The sequence below is a fragment of the Yarrowia lipolytica genome, chromosome 1F (assembly GCF_001761485.1).
Source record: "Yarrowia lipolytica chromosome 1F, complete sequence".
In the NCBI taxonomy this organism is placed as follows: domain Eukaryota; kingdom Fungi; phylum Ascomycota; class Dipodascomycetes; order Dipodascales; genus Yarrowia; species Yarrowia lipolytica.
The window spans coordinates 2801727-2826804 of record NC_090775.1 but is presented as its reverse complement, the minus strand read 5'-3'; the positions used below and the strand labels follow the sequence as shown (position 1 = coordinate 2826804).

Sequence of the window (25078 nt, the reverse complement as noted above, 5' to 3'; positions counted from 1 at the left end):
CTTGACTCGACACTAACAGGTATGTACTCCCCCTCTCTTCTCCCAAAAGACTTACTAACATAGCAAAAGGAGTGTAACCGATACACCTCAGCAGTGATAGCCCCACCAGCATGGCCGTTTACTACTTGCTGAGGCATGTTTGGGTTGACGCCAACCTCACACATTGGGCTCTTCTTCCCTAAAAGGACGAAGACGCCCACATTTTGGTATGCCTTTATAGGCGTATCATGTACATATATTGTACAACTCTTGGATCATATATAGAAACACCTCATTGGATCGTATATAGAAGTCTGGATCTGTATAGTAATTATTGTTTTGATTGATTTACAATATTCTTTTAATAACATGTCAAAATCTCTTTATTTCTCTGTTTGTATTGTCTTTTAACGTATTGTCGTGTGTATCACTATATTTAGTTGATACAAAATATCAAGTCTCAGAATTGTACCCGTGTTGCACGAATAGTTCACCGTCTTGTGTTGCCCTTTTGTACAATCTCTCGTCAGGCGGTGTGGATGTGTGGTCTGATTTTGGCAGGCCACTTCAAAAGCAACTTGGCGATGCATAGAAACCTGCACCTGACGGCCTGACCGTCGGCAATAATGTGTTGTTGAAGTAGTGAGACGTGTGGTCTTGGTTGTGGCTTATCTCATGGATTGTGGTGTCATTCGTCGGCCGTGATATTATTGCGCTAGCTATTTGGAGATACGACCGGTTATTAGGAGGTAACGAAAAAAGACTGAACCAAGGGTTTTTAATACTGGAAATGAATCAAAAATTATTGTAGCAGATGTAAATCCGGCTTAATGAAGAGACCCGGGTCAGACGGTTTCTGAGGGCTTCTAGTGGTGCTTGGCTTTGTACCACCTGATTGTTAGAGCGGGACGTAATGGTGTGTTGAATATCGTTGTACAGTTTGGAGCTACAGTGTACATGTCGGCCAACTCCGTCAGGTGGGTCCCTCCTGCAAGAAGTCATGCCAAGTAATTGAAAAAGGTACAAGCAACGGACCTATGACAGTATAAAACATCGTGGGATTTTGACACACGCTACTCTTTGGGGATGTCGTCTCTTAGACAGCTTCTTCCGACCCACCATGGATACTGTGAGCTATGGATGAAGGGATCAATGCCAGAGAATAATCTGACGCAAGACATTTTGCAACTTTGACAGTTATATATCGTAAAACAAGTGCCGGTACGATTACAGGCAATAATATTCTGGCTACAAGCACTGGAAATCGTTGGCTACTGTTTGTACTGTTATTCTATGAAATGAGTGGGTTCCATTGAGGATACAGTATGTCATCACTCAACCAACTCGATCAACTGACAGGTGCAGTAAGTAACTTATACAATGCTCGTACAGGTACACTGTACTTTGGAAGCACTGTATGTTCCTACACACAGGGAAGTCCAGTGTACCTATAGAGTATGCACCTCTGAATTCACTATCAAGGGCAAAAACGCCTCCATGTAGTCACCACAAGTACAGGTACTTGTAGCACCTCTTGACAATCACTCAGCAACGAAGAATTACCCCCTCCGTTCGAGCTGTCTTTCACATGAACGTCATATTTCTTTGAACCCTTTCCTCCCTCTCTTGTATCATTGCCTCTATTATCATGACGTCGTGCTCGAGTTCAAGCGGTGTTTCATTTGATCGACAGATCTCCGTTTGGGGGTCTCCCGAACTTCTCCGGGACCGCTCCCTCGATCCAAACGCTCCCTCTACGCTTCCTGAATCCACAGTGGGTCTCGAGGTCTTCGTCACGTCACTGCATTCCTGGATCTCCTAAAAGCAAATCCGAGGACTTTGCACCGGTGCATGGACCATCTGCGATGAGCGTCCAAACAACGTTTCCGGGGTAACTTGAGTGAACATTTTGTGTGCGATAGTGCACGTTATTACAGCCCAGAGCACCTGACGCGACATTAGTCAAACCACTTCTCTCTCTGGTAGCCACCTCAACCCTACGACTACTCATACTCGGCACGGCTGTCATACGCTTAGAGAGTGAGAGTAAGCACACAGAGTATACTAACTTGCATGGTGACCCTCCACGCTGCGGAGACAATGCACAATGATAATCATCATGTGGGCACGGTTCGAATAAAGAGGACGTGGATTGACAGAGGCGGAGCAGTCTAATCTGATAGGCAAGAGAAAAGTTCGGTGACCGCGTGCTTGATTGAGTCATTGCAACTGTCCCTAACATGAAAAAACCCCACGTGCCGAATCTCTGCTCAATTCCCTCACTGAAACACCCGCTCCTCTGTTGAGGCTAGACTTTAGTTTCTGAGACATGTCTTTCCAACAGTGAAAAAACCATTTTAGTAGATGGTCTGACTACATACCCACGTGCGTGATACTGTATCGTACCTACCCTTCTCCGTACTCGTACAGTTCAAAGCTGTCATTCTACAGTAGTAATCTGTCAACATCGATGCTTAAGTTACCTAATTGAGATACAGTAAAGTAGATACCGTATGTGGTTGAGTGGGGGACGTACACAGCCAGTTTGTAGGCATTAAGAGGAATCTATACTTGATGAGCCACAAGACCGTCGCCTATCATCGTGCTATCGACACTGGTCTCAGACAACGGTCTTTTCCACGGCTGTCTTGCAGCCAATCTGCAAACAGCCCACTCGGGAAGCTGTCACGAGCGTGAAATATGCACGAAATTTACGCGTGGTAAAGCTAGAAAAAGCAAGAGGTCCTCGGCCTGAGCTTTGCGGCAAGTCCAGGTTCTCGAGGAGCACTTTGTAGCTCAGGCTTATGCAGGTACATGATAATTAGCAAGGCTAAGCAGCAAAGGTCACAGGATAGCAAGTCCAAGTAAGAGCAAGGAACTAGAAGAAGGGCGGAACAAGAAAATAACGACGATATGATTTATTCATGACAGAGCCGAGAATACAGGTGTGACCATGTGTTACTAACAGCCCTGCATGTGAAGCTCCATATGTCTACAAGTGTATGCAATAAATTATCTCAAGAATTATCAGGTGGGCCGATTTGGGCTCCTGAGACTTGAGAATCCCCATTATTGGCCCATTTGACATTTATATCGGCAGTTTGTTCCGCTGTTATACAGTCTAAACATCAACCACAACCACTATACAGACGATCTACAGATAAGCGGATCGGCACTCTCGAGTCCTTATTTTCACCCAAACTAGGACTCGCGCAGACCAAAAAGGAAGGAAAGGTACCACAAGGTACCCGTTCGTAAATATACAGACTGTCTTGAAGTGATACACGAGGCATGCAAGCTCCAGGCACCGAGCGGTACAAGACCCCGGGTAGCAGCGAGACATGTGGGATGGGTTTAGCAATGTAGTCGATTGATTTTAAGAAGAGATAAGGGGCTACAATTCAAGCAATCAACTACTGAACCCTCCCTCATCTTATTTTTTTTAACTGAAATCCCTTAAGTAGATCTTGCGTTTATACTGGTCCTCAAAAGGCATAGATAATCGGGATTAACATTCAGTAAGAAGATGAACAGACGGCTGCAGCTAGTTATTTCATATGATTTATCGTATTTTGGAGCTTTGGAGGGTGTCAACCACCCTCTCACCAACCTGAGTAGCTGTCTAGGGTTCACATGGGGCCTTTAGAGGTGACGTCTTGTAGCAGTCACAGTCCTGTTGACACTTGTCACTCAGAGCTTCTCTTGATATCTACACCTACTAAACATGATAATGAACTCATGCAGCCTCCTGACGGTCATGACGATCACTTTATGAAAAGAAATCATGCCTATCTTGGACAATAAGGGGAGTACAGTAGGGACTAACTTCTTTCAGTCCAATCAGCCAGAGTTTACTCGCGAGAAGTGATATATATACCACCCATAGATCTCCCTGATTTCGATATCATCAGCTTTCATCTTCTCTTCTTTCACTTTCAATCCCTCCTTTCCATTGTCACCATGGTTGCCATCAAGAACGTCCTCCTCCCCCTTGCAATTGCCTCCACAGCCTTGGCCGCCCCCGCTGTCCACGAGGGTGCTATCCTCGAGGCTCGAGCAAACTCCACCATTGACGACTTCATTGATTTCGGTGGAGTCGTCCTCAAGACTGTCACCTCTACCCTTGACATCATCACTCACCCCGACAAGTCCAAGGGCACCGTCTACGACAACCTGCAGAAGGGTGTCACCCAGATCAACAACCTCTTCCCCACTCTGATTGACGACCTCAAGACTCTGCCCATTGTCGGTGACGTCGCCAAGACCCTTGGCCCTCTCATCATCAACCCCCTTTCCGAGGGCTTCGCCAAGGTGATGCAGCAGATTGCCATCACTATTATCTCTCTGTTCACTGACGGTCCCATCTCCACTATTGGTGACGTCTTCAGGAGCCTCTTCGGCAACTTCCTTGACTTTATCAAGCAGTTCATTGGCTCTATTGCCAACCTCTTCCCCTGGATGCACTCCGAGACTTCTTCCATGAAGTCCGCCTCTAACCGACTTGATCAGGCTTACTTCTCTGCCGCTAACAACTAAGCGACAGATACCCGACGATTCCATTAATTTAATTTATAACTCTACTTCTTACTCTCGGATGCTCGTAGATAATGTAGAAGTATCTACTGTGCAACCCTACTCTGTTTAGATCGACAAACGAGTCAAATAACATGAAGATCAGATGACTACGCCGCGCAAGGCTGTCCCTGAGAGACCGAGGGTGACTTGTATGAAATGGGGACAAAGTGTCCGTTTCTTGTATACTAGTACGAGTACTCGTAATTGAGCAGTTTCAGTGTCTGTTCAATGTCGAGCATCTCTCAGCCGACAACGAAACCTTCGTCTCGTATCATACGACCGAATCGGGGTTTCTGAAAGGCCTAAACTCTGCTGCAATTTGGTGAAAAATACATTTATTATGTATGTACTACATCAGCGGGCTTTACAAGGTGGTTTCTTGTAGAGTCTCTACGAAACAGCTTGTTACAGTACCCTTACAGTATCTCGTTGAAAGCCATTTTTTATCTCTCGTAAGAGTACTCAGAGAAGAAACCATTTATATGCCTCTGGTTGCAAGCCTCACAATGCAATGACAGTATTGCTCTATTGCTCTTGTTTCTCTCAGCTACAAGTACCGGTACCCAGGCAAGGACTCTTCCAAGAGACGATCCCCAAGTATCCCCGGATATCAAGTTTACCAAAAGTCTACAGCCGGTTTTAAAGGTCCGAAAGCAAGCGTAAGACTATTGGGGGTGATAAGAGCACGTGGAAGCTCATAGGCTTCAAGTTTTATAAATCGAACGACTCACACTTGGAGCACATGATTGGATTAGTAATATGCAATGAAATATCCATTTCAACGGCTCTCGTATTGTTCTCTGATCTATCCATCTTATTCCACATTTAATCACATTTAATCACATTTAATCACATTTAATCACATCTTAGTCACAATCCAACAAAGTTCAGGACCTACATGCAACCGTAGAAACGTTTCACACCAATATCAACCATGCCAGGCAAATACACACTGTGAGTAGGAGAATGTGGGGGAAGCCACAACACTCGCTTTGGACACGAACTAACACAGTGACGTGGAGATTCCGTTCCCCAATGACAGACAGGCTCAGATTGTCTGCACCACAATATCTCAGGACAAGCCTCTCAAGGCCGACGAGCTGAGCCATGAGTTGACCACCAAGGGTTCCAGTCTGTTGATTCATTTTGCCGCTGCATCTAACCGGTCTTTGCGAGTCGGTGTCAACAACATGATGGACAACATTGGCACTGCCATTGAGTGTTTGGACGAGCTGGATCTCGACAAGTTTGGACCATAAGTGAGAGATAGCGAGTGAAGATGGAGGGCACTTATGAGGCCGCAGGAGGGGCACGGCGGTGTCAAGCTGGCATACTGGCACCTCAATATCTGGACAGAGTGTGATCATTTCCCTAGCAACTGATTAGTCATCACACAAACGCCGATGTCTGAATAAATTTCCCTAGATTTGCAGCAGTTGTAACTGTCCCTGGACGGCACCAGAGGCAAACCTGCGAACCAGAAAAGGCAAACGTGTAAAACCAATAAACATCAAATAATCAGCTAGTTCGGGTGTGATATCAAGGACCAATGGTGTAGAACCGTTAACAAAAACAAGTACAGGTATGTCGTGTGTGAGTGAGCATTGTCATGTTGCATGCCACCTGAGATAGGTGAGGAAGACGCAGATCTCATTGCAGCCATGTCTCAAGAACTGATCAGACAGGGAGGCCATTCTTGTTACTCATTTTAAAGCATAATGACCAACGCCGTCTCCAAGACTAATTGAGATTGTTACTGTAGACTAATTTACGGTGGCAATTTCACAGAAATTACGGCCTTCCCTTTGTGGGCGTCCCAACTGACTAAGCAATCGTAAGCGCAGTTGTGTATGTAATCCTAACTAAGGTAATTTATATCACTCAGCATACGTACATTACGACCAGCAGCAGCCAAGACGGAAATATTGCACCCCGCATCGCACTCTCCGTCGCCTACTCACCACCCTAGCCATCATCCCAGAGAATGCGGCGAATGAACGCATATAATGGCCAACAATAAAGAGCGAAAACGAAGCCACAAGAAAACGCCGAATCAATCCGTGTCTTCCGCACAGTCTGAAACCGCCAAACGTCCCGCCAGAAAGAAGTCGCCCAAGCCCTCCACGCCGGCGTCTCGCAACAAGAAACCCGTCACCGAAGGTTCCGTTTCGAAACCCGCAAATCGACCCAACACCGCCAATGGCAGACGCGGAGATCGGGAACGTAAGCCCTCACCATCTGTGGTGTCACGAGGCTCAGCAGCTGCGACTATGACTATGACTCCTGAGCCTAGCAGCGTGCCTCTGCAGCCCTGCCAGGTCACCCCGGCCATCCATTCGTCGCATCTGACCGTGCCTTCTGCGCTGACAGAAGATCGAAAACCGACACCCAAGAAACGCCGGTCGAGAGATACAGCCTCCAACCAACCCAACAAACGAAGTGAAGACATGCGGGAAGAGCAAGACAATGATGCCACCATGTCCTCCCCGACCGCAAGTACCACATCCACTGCCTCTATGATGAGTACTCCAACTCCCACACCTGCATCTCCTGCCAGGTCGGCTGTCCACCAGGAACTTCAAAACATCTACCACCGAGTGTGCCAGCTGGAAGATCAGTGTGGACGACTTATGCAGAAACTCGCACAGGAGATTCCTCAGAAGGACGAACCATGCATCACACAGCATACTGACATTCGTCAAGAGCGTCTCAACCGTCTACTGGCAGATGCCACTAAGCGGCATGCTGCTCTACTGGACGCCCACTACGATTTCCTTCGAGCAGCTCACTACAACGACTCTACGTCACTTCGTGGACTGGTCAACAAGTACGACATCCCTAGCAGACTGTGGTCCCGAGGAGTGTATGCCTTTGTGCACATTGCCCGGAACCTGCAGCCTTACGCGGCCCGTTACCTGAATGACCACCTGAGACACTGTGCCCAGACACTCCTCTTGTTAGCAGAGCCCTACTTTGACCGTGAAGCTGACGGCAAAAATCTTCCCTCTTGGACCGAAGCTGTTGGGGATCTCGCTCGTATTGGCATGTCTGTTCGAACAGATGATGCCGTTTACTGGCGTGGAGTAGCCCATTGGTGGTACAGCCGAACTCTTCTCACATACAACGACAATGGGCGGCCTCACCACCACTTTGCTCTAGTACTTGCATGCCGTCTGGAGTCATTATTGTCTCTCTGTCGTGCCACACTTTGTATGGTTCCGTTTGCACCCGCTTCTAATACAATGGATGCCCTGTTCAACGCTGGGGCAGCCAAGATGCAGCGACAGGGCGAACGCGAACCCCTCGAGGTGGTCGTGGACTCCTTCGTCTCCGTTCATGAAGGAGTCACCAAGGGTCGCTTTCCCAACATCCGTCAGAAGCTCATTTCCTTGGGCGCTGTCATTGCTCGAACTCCAAGCCCCTTCTTGGCATCTCGATCTGCCATGTTCGCTGCCATAAACATTGCTGGCTTGCATGAGTATGGTCGGGGAGCTCTAGCTGGAGTGTGGAGAAACAGTGTGGACGAAGAAAACGTTGTTGTTCCCAGTCCGAACAAATATGTTGCATTTCACATTCTTCGTGCCCATCTAGCTCTCACATCGGATAAGGCTCTTCCTCACATTATTCCCTGGCTGCTGTTCATGTTGGCTCTAACCAAACACCCCAAAGTGTTCCTCGAGGTGCTCGACCATAGGTTCCCTTGGAAGGATATGCTGTGGTATCTCAACGAGATCCAGCGTAAAACTGCCCGAGTTCCTGTTGACAACAACGACACAACTGGGTCCAATTTTAATTTCAAAAAGGCCCCTCCCCCTCGCGAACTCCCCCCAGCTCCCAAGGGCTATGTTTCCAAACTCCCCGAAGAGCTGCTTCTACGAGGCTTCTCATGGGCCAAAGAGGTCTTGTCTTGTCCTTTTGACAGTGATACTCAAGACATTGTCAACACCATGTCTCTGGGTGGCCAACTGGACTACACTCTTGGAGAATGTACTAGGCTCGAGCGTGCTCAGGATCTCATCAGACAGCTATGTGATACTCGACTGTTAAAACTGGGTGATTCCGGTCTTGAACAGGATCCCGAGCTGACTTCTTGTCTGGCATCCAAAACAGAAGCTCCTGACTACATCTCCGAGTACGAAGCATACCATGAGTTTCTGCCCGATATTGGTGGAGAGAGCTCGTCAGTGACTTCTGATGACATTCAATCATTGTGCAAAAAACGAGACATGGTGCGCCAGGAGTGTGGCGTTCAGTCCAAGATTGAAAACCTGGAACTGACCACTTCGCCTCTGGCAGGTGAACGAAAGCCGGCCATTATTTTCGATACCAATCTATGGCTGAACGAACTGGAGTTCATCGTCACTGTGGTTGAGAGCGGTTGGCTGCGCATCAAAGTGCCTGTTATGGTCATGCACGAGTTGCAGAAACTGCAGACATTTAACCGTGACGTCCGAACGAGCACCCTAGCGCAACAGGCTCTGGCCTATATCAAGTCCAAGGGCCAAGGATCGAGTCTAACCATTGTTGGTCTCGATGGAGCTGCTCTCAACGAGCAAGCTTGTGCCGAAGGTGTTGTTCGCTTTACCAACGACTACGGGGGGCTGCCCAAACGTGGCCAGCCTACCATGGATGAGCTCATCACTCGAACCGTTTGCAAGTTGCAAAAGGGCAGTCGTGGGGGCGTTGTTCGAGCTCTGCTTGTCACCAACGACAAGAACATGCGTATCTTGGCTCTGACACAATCTGTGGCAGTGTCCTCTGGTGCCGAGTTCATGAACATGTACGGAGAGGAATCTGGAGAACGCCGCAACGAGACTCCTGGAATTCGATCCATGCGAAGCAGAAAGAGCGAGCTCAGTGTATAAATAGCTAACTTATTGGTATTCCATATCACATCCGTCGACGTAGTTCTTCTCATATCCTTATACTACTAGTAGAAAATCGTACTGAAAAAAAAATATCATCGCATTACATTGGTATATTTTATTACTGTCATTGCATCATGTATCTATAGTTTTTTTTTTGTCATCCCCTTACCAAGTGAGCTTGAGAGCGTCGTACTTGAGCCGATCTGCGTCAGTGACTGAAGGTCGGATCTTGTTGAAGGCTTCCTCAAAATGGTGGTTAGTAATCTCAATGCTGCTTGGAGGAGCTGCCTTGTGATCGTGAATTATTTCAGCTCCATGGGTGAACACTTGCTGTCTGAGAGCCATGAGACCAGCCTCGTTGGCCAGCTGGGTGAGATCGGCACCGGAGTAGTTTCCACATCGAGAGTCCGCAACGATGTTCCGCAAGTTGACATCAGCAGCCAGGGGTCGCTTTCGACACACCTTCGACAGAATTTCAAACCGTTCATTCTCGTCGGGCAAGCCCACAAACAGAGTCTTGTCCAGACGACCGGGTCGAACCATGGCGGGATCAATAATATCTGGTCTGTTAGTGGCAGCGATAACGTACACACCTCTTCGCTCAGTGAGACCGTTAAGCTCGGTAAGAAGAGTGTTGACAAGTCTGGAAGAATGCTCGGATCCGCCGTCGTCTCGTCGAGGAGCCAGAGAGTCAAACTCATCAAAGAAGATAATGCAGGGTGACGATAGAGCAGCTCGCTCAAACACCTGTCGGATAGCACGTTCACTTTCACCCACGTACTTGTTGAGAAGCTCGGGTCCTCGTACAGAGATGAAGTTGGCGGCAGTTTCGGAAGCCACAGCCTTAGCAAGCAGGGTCTTACCACAACCAGGGGGTCCCCACAAAAGCACTCCTCCAGGAGCATCAACACCAACCATCTTGAACAGATCCGGTTGTCGAATGGGTTGGACAATGGCCATGTGAAGCTCCTGTCTAACCTGAGCCAGAGCACCAACGTCCTCCCAGGAGACATCGGGAACAGTTGCGAATCCTTCTCGCTTGGAAGAGGGCTGGATTAGAGGAATAGCCATCAGGAAATCATTGAGGGCAATGACCATGTTCTGAAGTTGAGAAGCAGTCAGGGGGTTGGGGAACATTCGCAGGAAATCAACCCAAACAGAAGTATGAGGGGGGTTGGGGAGAGTGATAACAGTAGTGGGCTTGGGGGTCTCAACAGGCGTTTCAACGGGCTCTTCCTTCACATCACCGGCACTTATGCTGTCTGTTTCAGTCTTGACAGCTTCAGTGGGCTGCCCATCTTGGGGGGCACCCTCCACATCCATAGAATCTGTATCCTTGATCTCCTCAATCTTGTCGCTTGTTTCCTGACCAGCCTCCTTATTCTCCACGAGCTGCTTGAAGGCTCGTTCCAGAGCCATAGAGCCTGCAGCAGTAACTAGAGCCTTGAGATCAGCAGCCACATAACCGGGAGTTCGCATGGCCAGCAGCTCGAAGTCAATGTCGTCATTGAGCTTAAGAGGCCGTGTGATGGCTTTGAGAATGAGTTCTCGGGACTTTCGGTCTGGAACAGCCATGGCGATCTCCTCGTCGAATCGACCGGGTCGTCGCAGAGCAGGGTCGATTGCATCAGGTCGATTAGTAGCTCCAAGAACAATCACGGGTCGGAAATCATTCTTTTCCGGGTTCAGGTCATCGATACATGTGAGCAGCTGGGCGACAATTCGGGTCTCCATGCCTCGTCCTCCTCCTTCTCGCTTAGGAGTGACAGCATCAATCTCGTCAATAAACAAAAGACAGGGAGCAATGGCCCGAGCCTCCTCGAATATCTCTCGGATTTTCTTTTCACTCTCTCCAGACATACCGGACACCACACTGGGCGCGGAAATGGACATGAACGGAACCTGAGCCTTGTTAGCAATGGCATTGGCCAGAACGGTCTTACCACATCCAGGGGGACCGTGCAGAAGCACACCCCGAGGCATAGTGAGACCCGTAGTCTTGTAGACCTCGGGATGCGTCAGAGGAACCAGAACAGACTTGGTGATCTGCTCAATAACCTTCTCGATACCTCCCAGATCTTCTAAGCTGATGGAAAGCTCTGATTTGTGTTCTACTTGTGTTAGCCAATGTTCCGTAACTCTGAGTGATCCTCCTTCTTTCATACATACCCTTCTGTTTCTTTGCGGCTCGCTCTTTAGTTTTTTCTCGCTTTCTCTTCTTTTCGTTGTCTCCGCCTTCGACAGGAGTAGCAGCTCCCGAGATAGCTGTAGGAGTAGCACCTCCAGCAGGCGTGGTGTTCCACAGACCCACCACGCTCTTGTTCATGCTGTTGGAGTCCAGGATAGGGGTGGAGACAGCCGGAGTGGATGCTGTAGAAGTGTCTTCCTTCTTCTCGGGGGCAGGAGCTCCAAAAATAGGCCCACTGGCAGGCTCAGCGATATCAATATCTTCCTCAACATCCATCGCGTCTCCATTCAGACCGTTTTCGGGGTTTCCACCAAACATGCCACTCTCCTCTTCTTGTCGCAACAAAGTGATGGCTGCGTCAACATGCCGGCCCAGCTCCTGCTTTCCTAGACGCCCAGTAGGACCTCCTCGTGCCTGCACATAACGAAACACCTCGAGGTTGGTCAGGTTCTTGGCGCAAAAAGAGTCGTCAGCCTGGCATTTCTCCTCCATGAGATCCACGGTGAGCTCATAGACCTTTGCTTCTTGCTGTTTCTGCAATCTGCCTTTGCCTGGTTTTTTGCCTGCCATTTTGTCGTTTTTTGCAAGTTGTCTTCTAAATAGCGTAGACAGATCGCTATCAAAATAATTTCAGGTGCATGAACTTTACCTGTGTCTAAGTTTTCACTGACGGTGTCACGTGACATGCATGATATCAACTCTATACTTGTGATAGCTCCATGACGATATAACAAAACGTCTAAACACGCAACATGGGCAACCAGTCGTCCAAGGGCATCAAGGTGACCAGCCAGGACAAGGCAATTTTGGATCTCAAGCTGCAACGTGACAAGCTTAAGCAATACAAGAAGAAGATCCAAGTTGTTCTCGACAGTGAGGTGGAACTGGCTAAGGATGCGCTCAAAAAGGGAGACAAGAAGCGGGCTCTGCTGGCTTTGAGAAAGAAAAAGTACCAGGAAGGTATGTTAATCAAGACAGACGAACAGCTGGAAACTCTAGAGAATCTCACATCGTCCATAGAGTTTGCTTTGGTTCAGAAGGATGTGGTCTATGGTCTTGAGCAAGGAAACAAGGTGCTCAAAGAGATTAATCAGGAGATTTCATTGGATCGGGTTGAACGACTACGAGATGAGACAGAAGAGGGTATTGCATACCAGGAGGAGGTTTCGGCCATGCTCATGTCCAACATTTCTAACGCCGACGAGGAGGACGTTCAGGCCGAGTTGGAGGCTCTGGAACAGCAGGAACGAGCCAAGTTGCCCCAGAAGCAGACTACATTCCCCGAGGTCCCGAAGGACAAGATCGAGGAGCCTATGGACCTGCCCAAGGTTCCCGAGGGCATTCCGGAAGACAAGCAACCCGAGAAGAAAGAGCCTTTATTGGCGTAGAGGAAGACTTGGAGACTTTGAACAGACTCTCAACGTGCTCCAAGTTCCCTTACAGCATTCCCTTTTGATGATTTCATTTTAATAATAAGTTATAAATTAGACCAGCCACTGCAGAGCAGAGACTGTTACAGGTATGAATGTACGGAAGCTGTATATGATGCTTTGTATTGGAGTGTTGCTGTTAGGTGGTGTTTTTGGATGCGGAGTTAAGTGTGTGAGTGGTTGGTCAAGTCAATACAGCAGGGGCTTCTCTAGAGGCCAGTTGTGAAGATCCTCGCGAGAAGACGTTTGGGGAAGGGCAGATCTCTGTGTGGTAGCTGCTCTATACGCAGATCCAAGTTCGTAGTCTGGGTTGTTGTCCAGGTCCAGAGTCTGGTTGAGAGGAACCAGGTAGAAGAACCGGCTAACAATGTCTTCCATTTTCATGAGATGAAGCCAATCCTGATGCTCGTCGACACAGTGCTCCAAAACGTCTCTGTAGTACATGTTTGTGAAGCATGCGTCGCACTGGATCACAGTGTATGGGCTGAGCTTGGACACGTTCTTAATCTTGGGCATGTTTCGAAATTATGTGTTGTTGGTTCTCTGACTCGAGGGCATGGTTGGATTATATACGGCATCTGGCATCGCACATGCTATAGTATTTTCCTACACATAGAAATCTGCACCTGTTTGGTTGTCCCCTTTTTCGTTTTTTCTTTTGCACTTATAGCGATACTTATATTATTTACTTCGAATTTCTTAGACTTCACCTGTGGTGGTCGGGGCCGAGGATGCATGTCGGCATAGTCCAGAATGCAGTAGAAATCCGGTTCGGCATTTGGCACCTTCGATATCAGACGGTTCTGATTTATCGAATGTGAACGGTGGAGTACGTAGTTGAAACCACGGGAAACGGGAGTATGGCGACAATCCCCCCAAGACGTCGTAGCCGGCTCGAGCTACTGCTGGAATCCCTGACCGGTTTCAATTCAAAACATTCTGTGGAAGGAGACGTGTTCTGTATACACGATACTCTATCCTCCCGTATGGCGTCCACACAAGGAGCTTGCACTGTACAAAATAGGACGTTTTACGCGGGCCGTTTTTCGATGCTGGTGTGCTTTTCGTACCACTCGTTCGCCACCACAGCCAGAGATAAAAATTAGCCACAGTTGTGTGTTTCATTATATATTATTCAGTTAGATATTATGTGGGAAAGCGCCAGGAAGTTGGATCTCATCATGGTCCGATAATTTGATCATTTGCAGGTCCGCAAGCTCAAGCTGCCAGGAACACTCGAGCAACAGCAACACAACAACGTGCGTTGTAAAGTCAAGTCATTGTACAATACTGGTACTGGTTCAGTGAGAGCACAGGATACTCTGACGCAGGCTTTCCCCACGTGCATGGAACCTGGGATACCCCCATGGTGCGTGCGTCGAGACCACTAATCATACTGTCGTGTGAGAACCTTTTCGGTCCACCCCCGTGAAAATATGTACGCAAGCACACTAGAGTCATGTTTCATAATAACCGAGGTGCACAGCTGTGGCAGACTGGAGGTTTTACCACATCTATGCCTCCTTTGGAGGCTCGGCCACGTCTTTTTCCGGCAGCCAGAAAGTAAGCTCTTTATCTGCTGTGGCCAGTTGCATGGAGGCTGGATTGACACCAAGAATCTGAGGGGAGGCTGCGTTGGGTGCGCAGTTGAGAGCCTTGGAAGGGTACAGTCGTCCTCGCTCGTCGACTCGGTCCTGCAAGTCCCAGACAATAATCTTGCCGTCTCGCGAGCAGCCAAACACTGTGCGGCCGTCCACAGAGAATGCAGTGTGAGTGGAGCCGCCCCGCATGTTGTCCTGATCGCGTCTTAAGGGGTGGTGGCCAACGAGCTTGTGCGTAAGATTACCCGTGAAAGCATCAATGACGTGGTGCTGCTCTCCGTAAGTCGCCAAGAGAATATACTTTCCGTCGTTGGAGAACTCTACAGAGGCCCATCCGTCTCCAGGGGGAGCAGGAAGAGCAAACGTGGCGAAGGGGTCGGATCCCCATGCAGAAACAGAGTACAAAGACAGGTCCTGGGCCGATGTGTTGGCCACGCCAAAACACAGACCTCGGGGATCAAATGCAATCAGATTCGGGCTCACCAGGTTCAAAACTCCCTGACAGTGGGGCGACCGGAGATCCCATAGCCGCACAGTGTGATCCATTGATGCCGAAAGCAACACATCACTGATAGGAGACACGTTGAGCGCGTGCACCTTGTCCTTGTGGCCTCTAAAGTACCGGATGTACGAATTGTCGTGCAACGACAGATATCGAATTGTGTCATCTTCCTTGGTGGAAGCGTAGACGATGCTCATGCTGTTGTGTGTGAACCGGGCCAAATGCGCGCCATACTTCTTCGAGTAGCTGGATCGCTGGTGAGTGCCCTTGTGAGCCGAATACAGCTGAATGGATTCATCTGTTCCAGCTGTGACGGCGTAGGCTCCAGTGTCATCGAAATCGAGCGATGTGATGGGGTCGTTATGGTGGTACCGGAGCGTTTTGGACGGCTTAAGCGTCTTGTATGTCTCGATACTTGCCGGAACCGATTCCATTTTTTCCCGTTCCTTGGCTTCTCTTCTGCCGTAAGATGCGTAGTTTGTAATGTGACGATCTATTATGCGTTTCGTTTGGTGTATTTTTTAGGTTGACGATGTATTAGGTCACGTGAGTAGAAAATTAGGTTGTCCCACCTCAAGGGGTGTCTGTGATGCCTCAAGTAGAGTGTACAGTAGCGAGGTTAGAGAAGAGAGTGTATATAATTCACACACGGTCACCATACGGATGTTTTAATTACGCATAACAGCAAACATGTGGCGAAACATGTCAAACGGTCAGACAGGCCAAATAGCCAGCTCTGACTGATTGTCATAAACTTTATTTGCCCCATTGTTCCAAATGTTTACTTCACGTACTCTACGCCACTTCAAAAATTCTCTTCCTACTACTATTTCCAGGCATAATGGGCACTGTGAGTAACTCGAAAACTGATTAGGGAGATTGAAATGCTACCACGCTTTCCTCCTGCAATTCATACTTCTCTAGGATGTCTGCTGGTGCCTCTATCAGCACGTGCGACCACCCGCCTCCTCATGCTAACTCAGCTCGGTAGACTCTTCCACTTCTCCTTTGACCTTGTTCTGGTCTCCACCATTCTGGCCGGTGTCAAGCGATCTACTGGTCTCACCATCAAGACCAACGACTTTGAGAACAAGGATACTCGTTCGTACATCGAGCGATACCTCGATGTCGGCGAGTGGGTTTTTGACACCTCCGTGGCCTTCATGTCCACCTCCAGCTACTTTGAACGACGACCCCCGCGATTCTAAGCATTTTACATGCCAGGTGAGTAACTTGTGTGGTGTGGTTTCTATGATGTTTTCTATCTGGTAAAAGGTCCGAGGCTGCAAGGGCGTGCAGATGGCACAAGAGTAGGTCTTTGAACTGAAATGACATCTGTACCCCTACTAGTGCCCTTGCAACACAGCAAATCAAGAGCGTAAGCTCCCACTCTCAATGGAGCTGTTCTCAAAGGTCCATCGGGTCCAGCTGAAAGGCACGAGTGGACATCCCTTCTCACTATCTGTGTCAAGCTGATGAGGGCAGGGTTTCTGAGCGGTCTTATGAGTTGAAGGCGACACCAAGGCTTTACTAATCTAGGGATAAGGGAATGAACAAAAAAAGCAGGGTAATACATGAACATTGAAAGTGGCAAATGGTCAGCAGTACGTAAAAGCTATATGTGAACTATACTGTAGTTCGGTTACTGGGATTGTACTCGAACAAATGGGTGATGTACAAGCTTTCATTGCTCTACTGAGACCAAATGTAGTGATCGTTTTACAAGGTGGAGCAATTGATTCCGTAAGTATGCACATTATCTCGGGCGGAAGCGACATACATATCCTAATCACGGCCCTGAGATGTTCGAGGCTGATACATGTTGTCCTTGAATGTGTGTACATACATACTCTTACTAACGCACAAACTACGATCCAATCACCAACAACAACACTCTATAATATGTACATTGCAAATATATATCCTCCTGACTTGTAATCAGTCGTCACCGTCCACGTCAGAGTAGTCGCACGCTTACTCCATGTGCTCCTCTTCCTCGGGTGCAAGCAGATCCTGCTGCTGCAGCATCTCGGCGAGCTCGCCGCTCTGGCTCATAGACATGACAATGTCACAGCCGCCAATAAACTCCTTGTTGATGTACAGCTGGGGGATAGTGGGCCACTGGGAGAACTCCTTGATGCCCTCACGCAGCTCCTCGTCCTCAAGAACGTTGAAGGCAGCAAACTTCTGGGGGTCGACGCCCTGGTGGCCAAGCACCTGGATGGTGGCTCGAGAGAAACCGCATTGGGGGAACTCGGGTGTGCCCTTCATGAAGAGAACCACGGGAGCAGTGCCAATGGCGGTCTCAATGGCATCCTTGGTCTCGGTGGAGATAAATCGTCGCATGGAGGGGGCGATTCGGAAAGCGGGGGCCCGCATAGCGGGGGTAGCGGCTCGGAGAGCAAAGATGGATCGCTGCATAAAGGCCATTGTATATTGTGTGTGTGTGTTGTGTGAGTGGTTAAGATGTTCCAATAATCTGGTCTTGATTTGCTTTAGATAGTTGCACTGGAGAATGAAGATGCGGAGCTTACCCGGCCTGAGGTGCGTCGATGCGGTATCTGGGTTATCCCAAACTCTGCAATTGTACGGAGTTCTATTGGTCTAGCTGTGATTAGTAATAGAAAGGGGTTACTATTTATTGAGACAATGGTTCATTATCAACTACTTGTAGGGAGTACTTGGAAATATATTCCCTTCATTTGCGACGTCGCAATTAAAACAGCGTGAATTTACCTATTTGCCATTTGCCATACCAAGGCACGTGACCTGCTGGGCCTACGGAGGAGAGTAGAGTATGGAAGACTACGAGTAGCTAAGGGGTAATGAGGTGTACGAGCACAAGTATCTGTTTGGTGATTACTCGTATAACTGACTACAGTACACAGCCAGGGGCCATGTTCGGATCCTGATCACCTGTAGAACATCTCATGCTATGGGTGGATCTAAAAATGAGTGGAGTCATGTGTGTCTTTCAAAAGTAGTTTAATCAAAGGGGTGGATCCAAACCTCCTACCTTGTGTATATCCAAAAGCTGCTCCAATCACTATAGTCGTACCGGAATTTATAAAAAGAATTTCGGATGCGTTGATTGCGCGCCGGGTCCTCCGAGCTTCCGATTCCCGTAGCAGCGAGGAAGCTACAGCATGTTTTATATTTATATCCCAGTCTCCGTCGGTCCAAGGTGAGTTTACTATCTGAGTTCAGCCGTGGATGAGGCGGATGAGTATGGTTGATAGAGTGAATGTACGATACTGGGGTGAGTGTCGTTCGAATCCACTTGTAATCACTTGTAATCAATTTCAACCACTCACGGAAGTATGTCCGGCATCTGAAAACGCCACAATTTCATCTGAAAGGAATGGTGGGGCAGTCCTTGTGTCCGAGGAAAAGATGATGGAGGTCTAGACTGAGCTCAGAGAAATATAGCTACAGTAGAGGTACCGCAATTTAGCATCTACACTTTACATTATGAGACTCAGCACAACTGTCTTCAATAGTAGTGGAAAGGCAAGCTCTTAATCTCAACCATCCGAATGCATTTCAATTACTTGTATCGGAGCAAAAGCCGAGCTCCGATATCGCTGTACTGTAGTGGGTCTACTGCATAACCTGTCTTATCGTAGGAAGCCGGCTTTCCGGGGTAAAGTTTGCCGACGCTGCAGAGAACGGGTGTAGCCAATCTAGGCGACGAGAAAAAAGATAATGAGGCGGCAGAGAATGGGGCGAGAAGGCGGCATATCTCGACCGAATCGGACTGGCGCGCAAGTCAAATAGGTAATATTAGGCGCCCGGTGTCGCCAGTATGTATGGTATTAGTCCTTAGACACGGTCAACTAGTGAAGCTTTGAGCTGGTATACAGTAATTTAGCAGTTGGCCCGCGGATGGGTAATTACAAGTGAACAATCTCTAGTGACGGAAGAAATCATCAGTACATCCGGCATAGAATGTGGCATGCAGAGACAAATTGGCAGGCTACAGACAGTATAGACATGGAACAAGCAAGCTCGAACAAACGGTATGACGTCTTGTTTACTCATTCTCTTGCTCGTATCTGCCTTTCTTCTCCTAGCTACGAGTACGCGTGCTTGTTTTTCTTTTTCGCTGCCACCTGCATGGGGTCCGCAATACCGGATGTGGCATGCAGCTCGGATGAGTCTTGAAAGCCAGTGGGACTGGGATCTCGGACTAAAAGCCGCGATTTCCGTAAGTGAAAGTGGTATGAGGAGCTCTGTCACTGAACCTGTAAGTACTGTACCCCGATAGTTCGTTGATCGTGCCCCAGACTGCTAAGGTTGCTGATCCCCGCTACCCCAGACTGTCCCGCAAGAAGCAAGTCAGTTTTTACCTCTCTTTTTCTTCCTCGTTATGTCATATGTCTCACAAGATAGGTCATGATACTGGCATGCACAAACCAAGCACAAAGTGCATCAGCCGCAATTTGAATCCCTTGTGCACCCGTTGTTTCATAGAACTACTTGTTCAACTATGTTTTGCCTCGGCACCGTTGTACCGTCCAGTTCAACACTATAGTACATACTAGCCCACCGGTCCCGTGCCCTACACAGGAATATATGACTATGGGAACCTCAAGAACCTACTTTACGAACCTAACGTCGTGGCTTTTACCCGAATATTGTACCAGCTGTAATAATGTTACCCCGGACAAGCGGAGACCAAGAGAAAGGCAAAGGAAAAGGCAAAGTAGGACAATACAGGACCAAATAGCGATAGCCATTGCAGTCAACCTAATTGGAGAGTGTAGGAGTGGGTGGATGGGCTGTGACTGCTTGCAGTGGAGGTGCTCAAAATCAATTTTCATGACACAGTATACTTGATTCCAACCACACTAGTCTTGTTTACTTGTTTCCATCCGGTTGTATCTGTTGTCACTTATTACAGCTCCCCTAGAAAGCGTTCCGGTGATCCGACTTTAGCTCGGCCAGCATATGCACCCCGGACTTCTGAACCTTTGACTTTGTTTGCAAAAGTTGGTTTGCAAACCCTGTCGCATCATCATGACTGCAACCTGAGCGAGATATAAGTGTCCACCAGTCCGTCGTCAAAACACACACCCCACCAGCAGTCTATCAAACTAACACTAGCGGTACCAGCGCACAGAAAACTGCCACTCGCACACTAACCTCACGCCCACACTACCCGTAACTACACAATCGCTTATTACACATCCACCATGAGCGACAGCACCTTTGCTCACCAGGAGTCGCTGCCCAAGCTGCCCATTCCCGACCTCAAAGACACATGTGACAATTATCTGGAGGCACTGCGACCGCTGCAAACGGCCCACGAGCATGAACGAACAGAAAGAGCTGTCCACGAGTTTCTCAACACCAGCGGACCCATTCTCCAGGAGGAGCTCAAGCAGTACGGAAAGCCCCGATCGTCATACATTGAGCAGTTTTGGTACGATTCGTATCTCAACTATGACTCCCCCCTCGTTCTCAACCTCAACCCCTTCTTCCTCATTGAAGATGACCCCACCCCGGTTCAACAGAGCCAGGTCGATCGAGCAGCTACATTAACCACATCTTCTCTGCGGTTCATCCGAGCCCTCAGACGAGAGGAGCTGCCCCCAGATAACGTCCGAGGCACAAAGCTCTGCATGTACCAGTACTCGCGACTGTTTGCCAGTGCCCGAATCCCCTCTGCAAATGGCTGTGTCATGCAGTCTGACTCCACCTCCAAGCATATTGTTGTGCTCTGCCGATCGCAGTTCTACTGGTTTGACGTGTTGGACGACAACAACGACCTCATCATGGTGGAAAAGGATATCGCGCTCAACTTTGAGACTATCATCCAGGACGCAGAGGGTACTCCTATCACTGAGATTGCAAAGGGAGCCGTCGGAGTGCTCACCACAGAAAACCGACGTGTCTGGGCTTCTATCAGAGACCAGATGAACCGTGCCACCGACTCTTCCAACTACGAGTGTCTCAAACTCATTGACTCTGCTCTGTTTGTCGTCTGTTTGGATCACGCAGCCCCCGAGTCTCTTTCAGATCTCACCCGAAACGCCCTTTGTGGTCTTTCAGAGCTCCAGAAGGGTGTCCAGGTCGGAACATGCACGAACAGATGGTACGATAAGCTGCAAATTATCGTCACTCAGAATGCAAAGGCCGGGGTGACTTTCGAGCATACTGGTGTCGATGGTCACACCGTGCTGCGATTTGTGTCCGACATTTACACCGACTCCATTCTGCGGTTTGCTAACACCATTTCTGGAGCTGCTCCTTCTCTTTGGAAGACAGTTTCTCCTGACCCAGCGAAGCGAGATCCAGCTTCGTTCGGTAACGTGTCTACCACTCCTCGAAAGCTCGAGTGGTCCATTGGTCCCGAGCTCCAAACTGCTCTACGTTTTGCCGAGACCCGGAACTCCGATCTCATCCACCAGAACGAGTTTGAGTGTCTTTCTTTCAACCACTACGGAAAGAAAGCCATCTGTGAGATGGGCTGTTCTCCTGACGCCTTTGTTCAGATGGTCTTCCAGGCTGCCTACTACGTTCTTTACGGACGTGTGGAATGCACTTACGAGCCCGCTATGACCAAAACCTTTTTGCATGGCCGAACCGAGTCCATTCGGTCAGTAACAAAGGAGTCGTCTGAGTTCTGCCGAAAGTTCTGCGAGGACCTTCCTGCTGAAACCAAGCTGGAGTACCTACGAAAGGCTTGCCAGCAGCACACCAAGAATACTAAGAAGTCCTCTCAAGGTCTTGGACAGGATCGTCATCTTTACGCTCTTCTATGCATCTGGAGACGATATCTTGAGGAGTCTGATGACAACGACTCAACCACCTCTCAGACCTCCATTGGTTCTCAGACTGCAGTTGATATTGGAGACGAGATGACTCCCATCACTGGTCTAGGAGACGTGCATCTTCCCAAGGCTGGTGGATCCATTCCCAGCATCTTCTCTGATCCCGGATGGGACAAGCTGAACAACACCATTCTGTCGACTTCCAACTGTGGTAACCCTGCTCTCAAGCTGTTCGGATTCGGTCCCACTTCTCCCGATGGATACGGTCTTGGTTACATCATCAAGGATGACTCTATCACCATCTGTGCATCTTCTAAGCATCGACAGACTGCTCGTTTCCTCGAGACTCTGTCCACTGTCATGATGGAGATCCGTCTCCTGTTTCGAGAGGTCGCCAAGGCCAAGGCCCAGCGACCTGCTGGTGCTTCTCGAGCTCGGTCTTGTGAACGAGTTCCTCAGGTACATACCACCAAGCAAGTTCACTTTGGCCGAACTCTTCCCCGGTCCAGGAAGCCCTCCGAGACAGAGATCTACGACGAGGAGATGTCTTATCTTCTTGGAGGTTACGGATACTTTGACATGGCGGACTTTGAGAACGCGGCTGATACCGAGCGGCTGGGACGCAAGGAGATTGGTAGAAAGCTCAGACTGGCTGAGTATTAAGGGGCTCTCTCTATTTGTAGGACATTTTGCATTTATAGGTTAAAATTTTGGCTTGAGTAATAATCGAACTGTACACAGCAGGGCTACTTGTATATTTGTTGGGTTGCAGAAGTACACAATAGAACAGCACAAGGAATTGTCCATACTGTCCTTGTACTACAGCTCCTAATGTACAATACAAAGAAAAAATATGCTTCATGGTGATTGGTTACAGCTCACTACTGGGTGTGTAGCTGATGCAAATAAATAATTACTGTATAGTGTACATACTATGCCATAGTTTCCCGCCCGGGCGTTGGCTCTTCTAGCCGTCTTCGCTTTCCCTGAGCCAAATATCTCACAGCAGCAGACAAGTCCAGTCCAAATTTCGCCAGCTGGCACATTTCGTTTTCCTCCTGGGTTTCGTACTTGTCCAGAGCCGTGAAACCGCCATCCAGGGCATCCCATTGTAATTCAAACTCGTCTTCGTTCCGTCCAATCACCCATGCATTCTCTCGTTCCATTTTTGAACGTTCCCGGTCCTCCTCCATTCGCTTGAGTTTCTGCGCATTTGTCATGGGCAGTTTGAGGTCGGTTTCATCCTGTACTGGTGGTTGTCGCTTTTGTAGAATGTCAATAGCTCGGTCGATCTGCTCCAAGCCCTGAGGACCCTTACCAGCTGCGGTTCCCAGTTTGCGTTTCTTCATCTTGTTGAGAAACAGCAACGCGCTCTGCTTGTTGATTCGGCCAATCTCGTCGTCTGAGCACACGAGCTCTGTGGTGATCTTGACCAGATCATTGACCAGACTGGCGTTGTAGAACGTCATGTCCTTGGAGTCTCCGACTGGCGTGCCTTCAGCAATCTTGCGTTTCCGTTTACTCTCGTACTCTTCAATCTTCATACACAAAAAGCCCAGCGCCCACATGATGTTGTTACGCATGTTGACGTTGTCTTTGGCTGTGCTCTCGAGAATCTCCATGATACAGGCGTAGAGGTCTTCCTTGAGGTCGTCGTGTTTCATCATGAAACTAGCGAGGGTAGATTCGGACGAATGTGAGGCGTTGAGCCGTCCCACGAGCTCCACCATCGTCATTCGAGCTTCAAAAGGATCCATAGTGCTGTGTGGGGGTGATGATTAATGATGTTGGCACACAATATAATTTATGTAATTTACTGTAGTTGACTTGCATCAACTAATGCTGGGTGTGAAAGCCTAAACTCCCAACTGTGTGCCTTGGATGCTCCATCTCGTGTGACATCTGAACATCAAACCAAAACAGCAGCTTAGTGGGGCTTGTCTTGTTGACATGGTATTAATTTGGAAGCAACACGGGGACCTCCATAAAAACAATTTCCATTTTTTTAATACAGAGTTCACACATAGCTGCTTCCAAAGTCGTATCTTCGGTGCTCTTCTCTGCCGGCCGGGTAACTCACATGACTTCCCGATTGGGACATGCCTCTCCCTTAGTTTTTCAACCCTATCAAAATTTGTTCCTAGATAGTATACTACAAAATGCCTAAGAACAAGGGAAAGGTGAGTAGCTGACGGTGGTTTGCGGCACGAGAATCGAGGCTAGGCGGTATTTTGCACATGTGGAAATGCCAACGGAATAATCTGAAATGCCCACCTTACTAACTCTAGGGCGGAAAGAACCGACGAAGAGGAAAGAACGAGTCTGAGGGTAGCAAGCGAGAGCTTGTCTACAAGGAGGAAGGCCAGGAGTACGCCCAGGTTGTCAAGATGCTCGGAAACGGTCGTCTTGAGGCCCAGTGCTTCGACGGTGTCAAGCGATTGGCTCACATTCGAGGAAAGCTCCGAAAGAAGGTGTGGATCAACCAGGCCGATATCATTCTGCTTTCTCTGCGAGACTTCGAGGACGACAAGGCTGATGTCATCATGAAGTACCACCCCGATGAGGCTCGAGCTCTCAAGGCTCAGGGTGAGCTTCCTGAGTCTGCCAAGATCAACGATGCTGACCAGGGTGGAGAGGACGACGAGTGCAACTTCGAGTTCGACAACGACGATGATGATGATGATGAGGAGGATGAGCTTGATATCGATGATATCTAAGCTACCTAGAAGACCGTCCAAAAGTCCAAAAGAAACTGCCCACGACAGGTGGCTGTACACTAGTACATGTTGTTTTGTCGTTTAGGCGAGGTATAGATTAACAGATCATTTTATTGTGAATATGAGTGGGAAGGTAGCCTACTGAGGCGCGTAAAAGTACGGCAGGCTATATTAGGTACACCGCTTTTACTCTTACAAGTGATGTATATCTGTCAACAAAATGAAGCCATCTTGCGAATAACCGTCAACTGTTGGTGGGTAGTCGCGTGAGAACAAGTGATATCGTCACGTGAGTCGTAACTAAACGCCACCCAAATTTGATGTTATGGACAACGAGATATAGCAGTTCACTCGATAATGTCACTCTACCTTGATATCAAAGGGTGAGATTCGACATGTAATGATGTACAAGTATGACACATTATATAAGCTACTGTAACCC

General features: G+C 48.5%; 13 protein-coding genes across 13 annotated transcripts; 6 read left to right on the top strand and 7 right to left on the bottom strand.

Moving 5' to 3' along the window:
- Positions 1-3819: 3819 nt before the first annotated feature.
- YALI1_F28222g (uncharacterized protein) lies at positions 3820-4539 on the bottom strand (the record flags this gene model as incomplete). The annotated part of the gene is made up of 1 exon (XM_068283455.1): positions 3820-4539. One exon carries the CDS (start codon positions 4537-4539, stop codon positions 3820-3822), a length of 720 nt encoding a protein of 239 aa, XP_068139556.1.
- A 949-nt stretch (positions 4540-5488) lies between these two features.
- Positions 5489-5813, top strand: YALI1_F28212g (uncharacterized protein; the record flags this gene model as incomplete). The annotated part of the gene is made up of 2 exons (XM_002143080.3): positions 5489-5508; positions 5567-5813. The coding sequence occupies 2 exons, from the start codon at positions 5489-5491 to the stop codon at positions 5811-5813; spliced, it is 267 nt and encodes an 88-aa protein (XP_002143116.1).
- Positions 5814-6560: 747 nt separating this feature from the next.
- On the top strand, positions 6561-9419 carry YALI1_F28202g (uncharacterized protein; the record flags this gene model as incomplete). Its single annotated transcript, XM_505706.2, has 1 exon — positions 6561-9419. One exon carries the CDS (start codon positions 6561-6563, stop codon positions 9417-9419), a length of 2859 nt encoding a protein of 952 aa, XP_505706.1.
- Positions 9420-9587: 168 nt separating this feature from the next.
- Positions 9588-12180, bottom strand: YALI1_F28146g (uncharacterized protein; the record flags this gene model as incomplete). The annotated part of the gene is made up of 2 exons (XM_505704.3): positions 9588-11536; positions 11592-12180. The coding sequence occupies 2 exons, from the start codon at positions 12178-12180 to the stop codon at positions 9588-9590; spliced, it is 2538 nt and encodes an 845-aa protein (XP_505704.3).
- A 182-nt stretch (positions 12181-12362) lies between these two features.
- Positions 12363-12998, top strand: YALI1_F28144g (uncharacterized protein; the record flags this gene model as incomplete). The annotated part of the gene is made up of 1 exon (XM_505703.3): positions 12363-12998. The coding sequence occupies one exon, from the start codon at positions 12363-12365 to the stop codon at positions 12996-12998; it is 636 nt and encodes a 211-aa protein (XP_505703.1).
- A 231-nt stretch (positions 12999-13229) lies between these two features.
- Positions 13230-13556, bottom strand: YALI1_F28132g (uncharacterized protein; the record flags this gene model as incomplete). Its single annotated transcript, XM_505702.3, has 1 exon — positions 13230-13556. The coding sequence occupies one exon, from the start codon at positions 13554-13556 to the stop codon at positions 13230-13232; it is 327 nt and encodes a 108-aa protein (XP_505702.1).
- Positions 13557-14179: 623 nt separating this feature from the next.
- Positions 14180-14501, bottom strand: YALI1_F28123g (uncharacterized protein; the record flags this gene model as incomplete). Its single annotated transcript, XM_068283454.1, has 2 exons — positions 14180-14275; positions 14355-14501. The coding sequence occupies 2 exons, from the start codon at positions 14499-14501 to the stop codon at positions 14180-14182; spliced, it is 243 nt and encodes an 80-aa protein (XP_068139555.1).
- A 53-nt stretch (positions 14502-14554) lies between these two features.
- YALI1_F28112g (uncharacterized protein) lies at positions 14555-15577 on the bottom strand (the record flags this gene model as incomplete). Its single annotated transcript, XM_505701.2, has 1 exon — positions 14555-15577. One exon carries the CDS (start codon positions 15575-15577, stop codon positions 14555-14557), a length of 1023 nt encoding a protein of 340 aa, XP_505701.1.
- Positions 15578-16027: 450 nt separating this feature from the next.
- Positions 16028-16351, top strand: YALI1_F28107g (uncharacterized protein; the record flags this gene model as incomplete). The annotated part of the gene is made up of 1 exon (XM_505700.3): positions 16028-16351. One exon carries the CDS (start codon positions 16028-16030, stop codon positions 16349-16351), a length of 324 nt encoding a protein of 107 aa, XP_505700.2.
- A 766-nt stretch (positions 16352-17117) lies between these two features.
- On the bottom strand, positions 17118-17573 carry YALI1_F28092g (uncharacterized protein; the record flags this gene model as incomplete). The annotated part of the gene is made up of 1 exon (XM_505699.3): positions 17118-17573. The coding sequence occupies one exon, from the start codon at positions 17571-17573 to the stop codon at positions 17118-17120; it is 456 nt and encodes a 151-aa protein (XP_505699.1).
- A 2765-nt stretch (positions 17574-20338) lies between these two features.
- On the top strand, positions 20339-22582 carry YALI1_F28064g (uncharacterized protein; the record flags this gene model as incomplete). Its single annotated transcript, XM_505698.3, has 1 exon — positions 20339-22582. One exon carries the CDS (start codon positions 20339-20341, stop codon positions 22580-22582), a length of 2244 nt encoding a protein of 747 aa, XP_505698.1.
- A 269-nt stretch (positions 22583-22851) lies between these two features.
- Positions 22852-23676, bottom strand: YALI1_F28031g (uncharacterized protein; the record flags this gene model as incomplete). The annotated part of the gene is made up of 1 exon (XM_505697.3): positions 22852-23676. The coding sequence occupies one exon, from the start codon at positions 23674-23676 to the stop codon at positions 22852-22854; it is 825 nt and encodes a 274-aa protein (XP_505697.1).
- Positions 23677-24078: 402 nt separating this feature from the next.
- YALI1_F28025g (uncharacterized protein) lies at positions 24079-24636 on the top strand (the record flags this gene model as incomplete). Its single annotated transcript, XM_505696.4, has 2 exons — positions 24079-24099; positions 24208-24636. The coding sequence occupies 2 exons, from the start codon at positions 24079-24081 to the stop codon at positions 24634-24636; spliced, it is 450 nt and encodes a 149-aa protein (XP_505696.2).
- Positions 24637-25078: the final 442 nt, after the last annotated feature.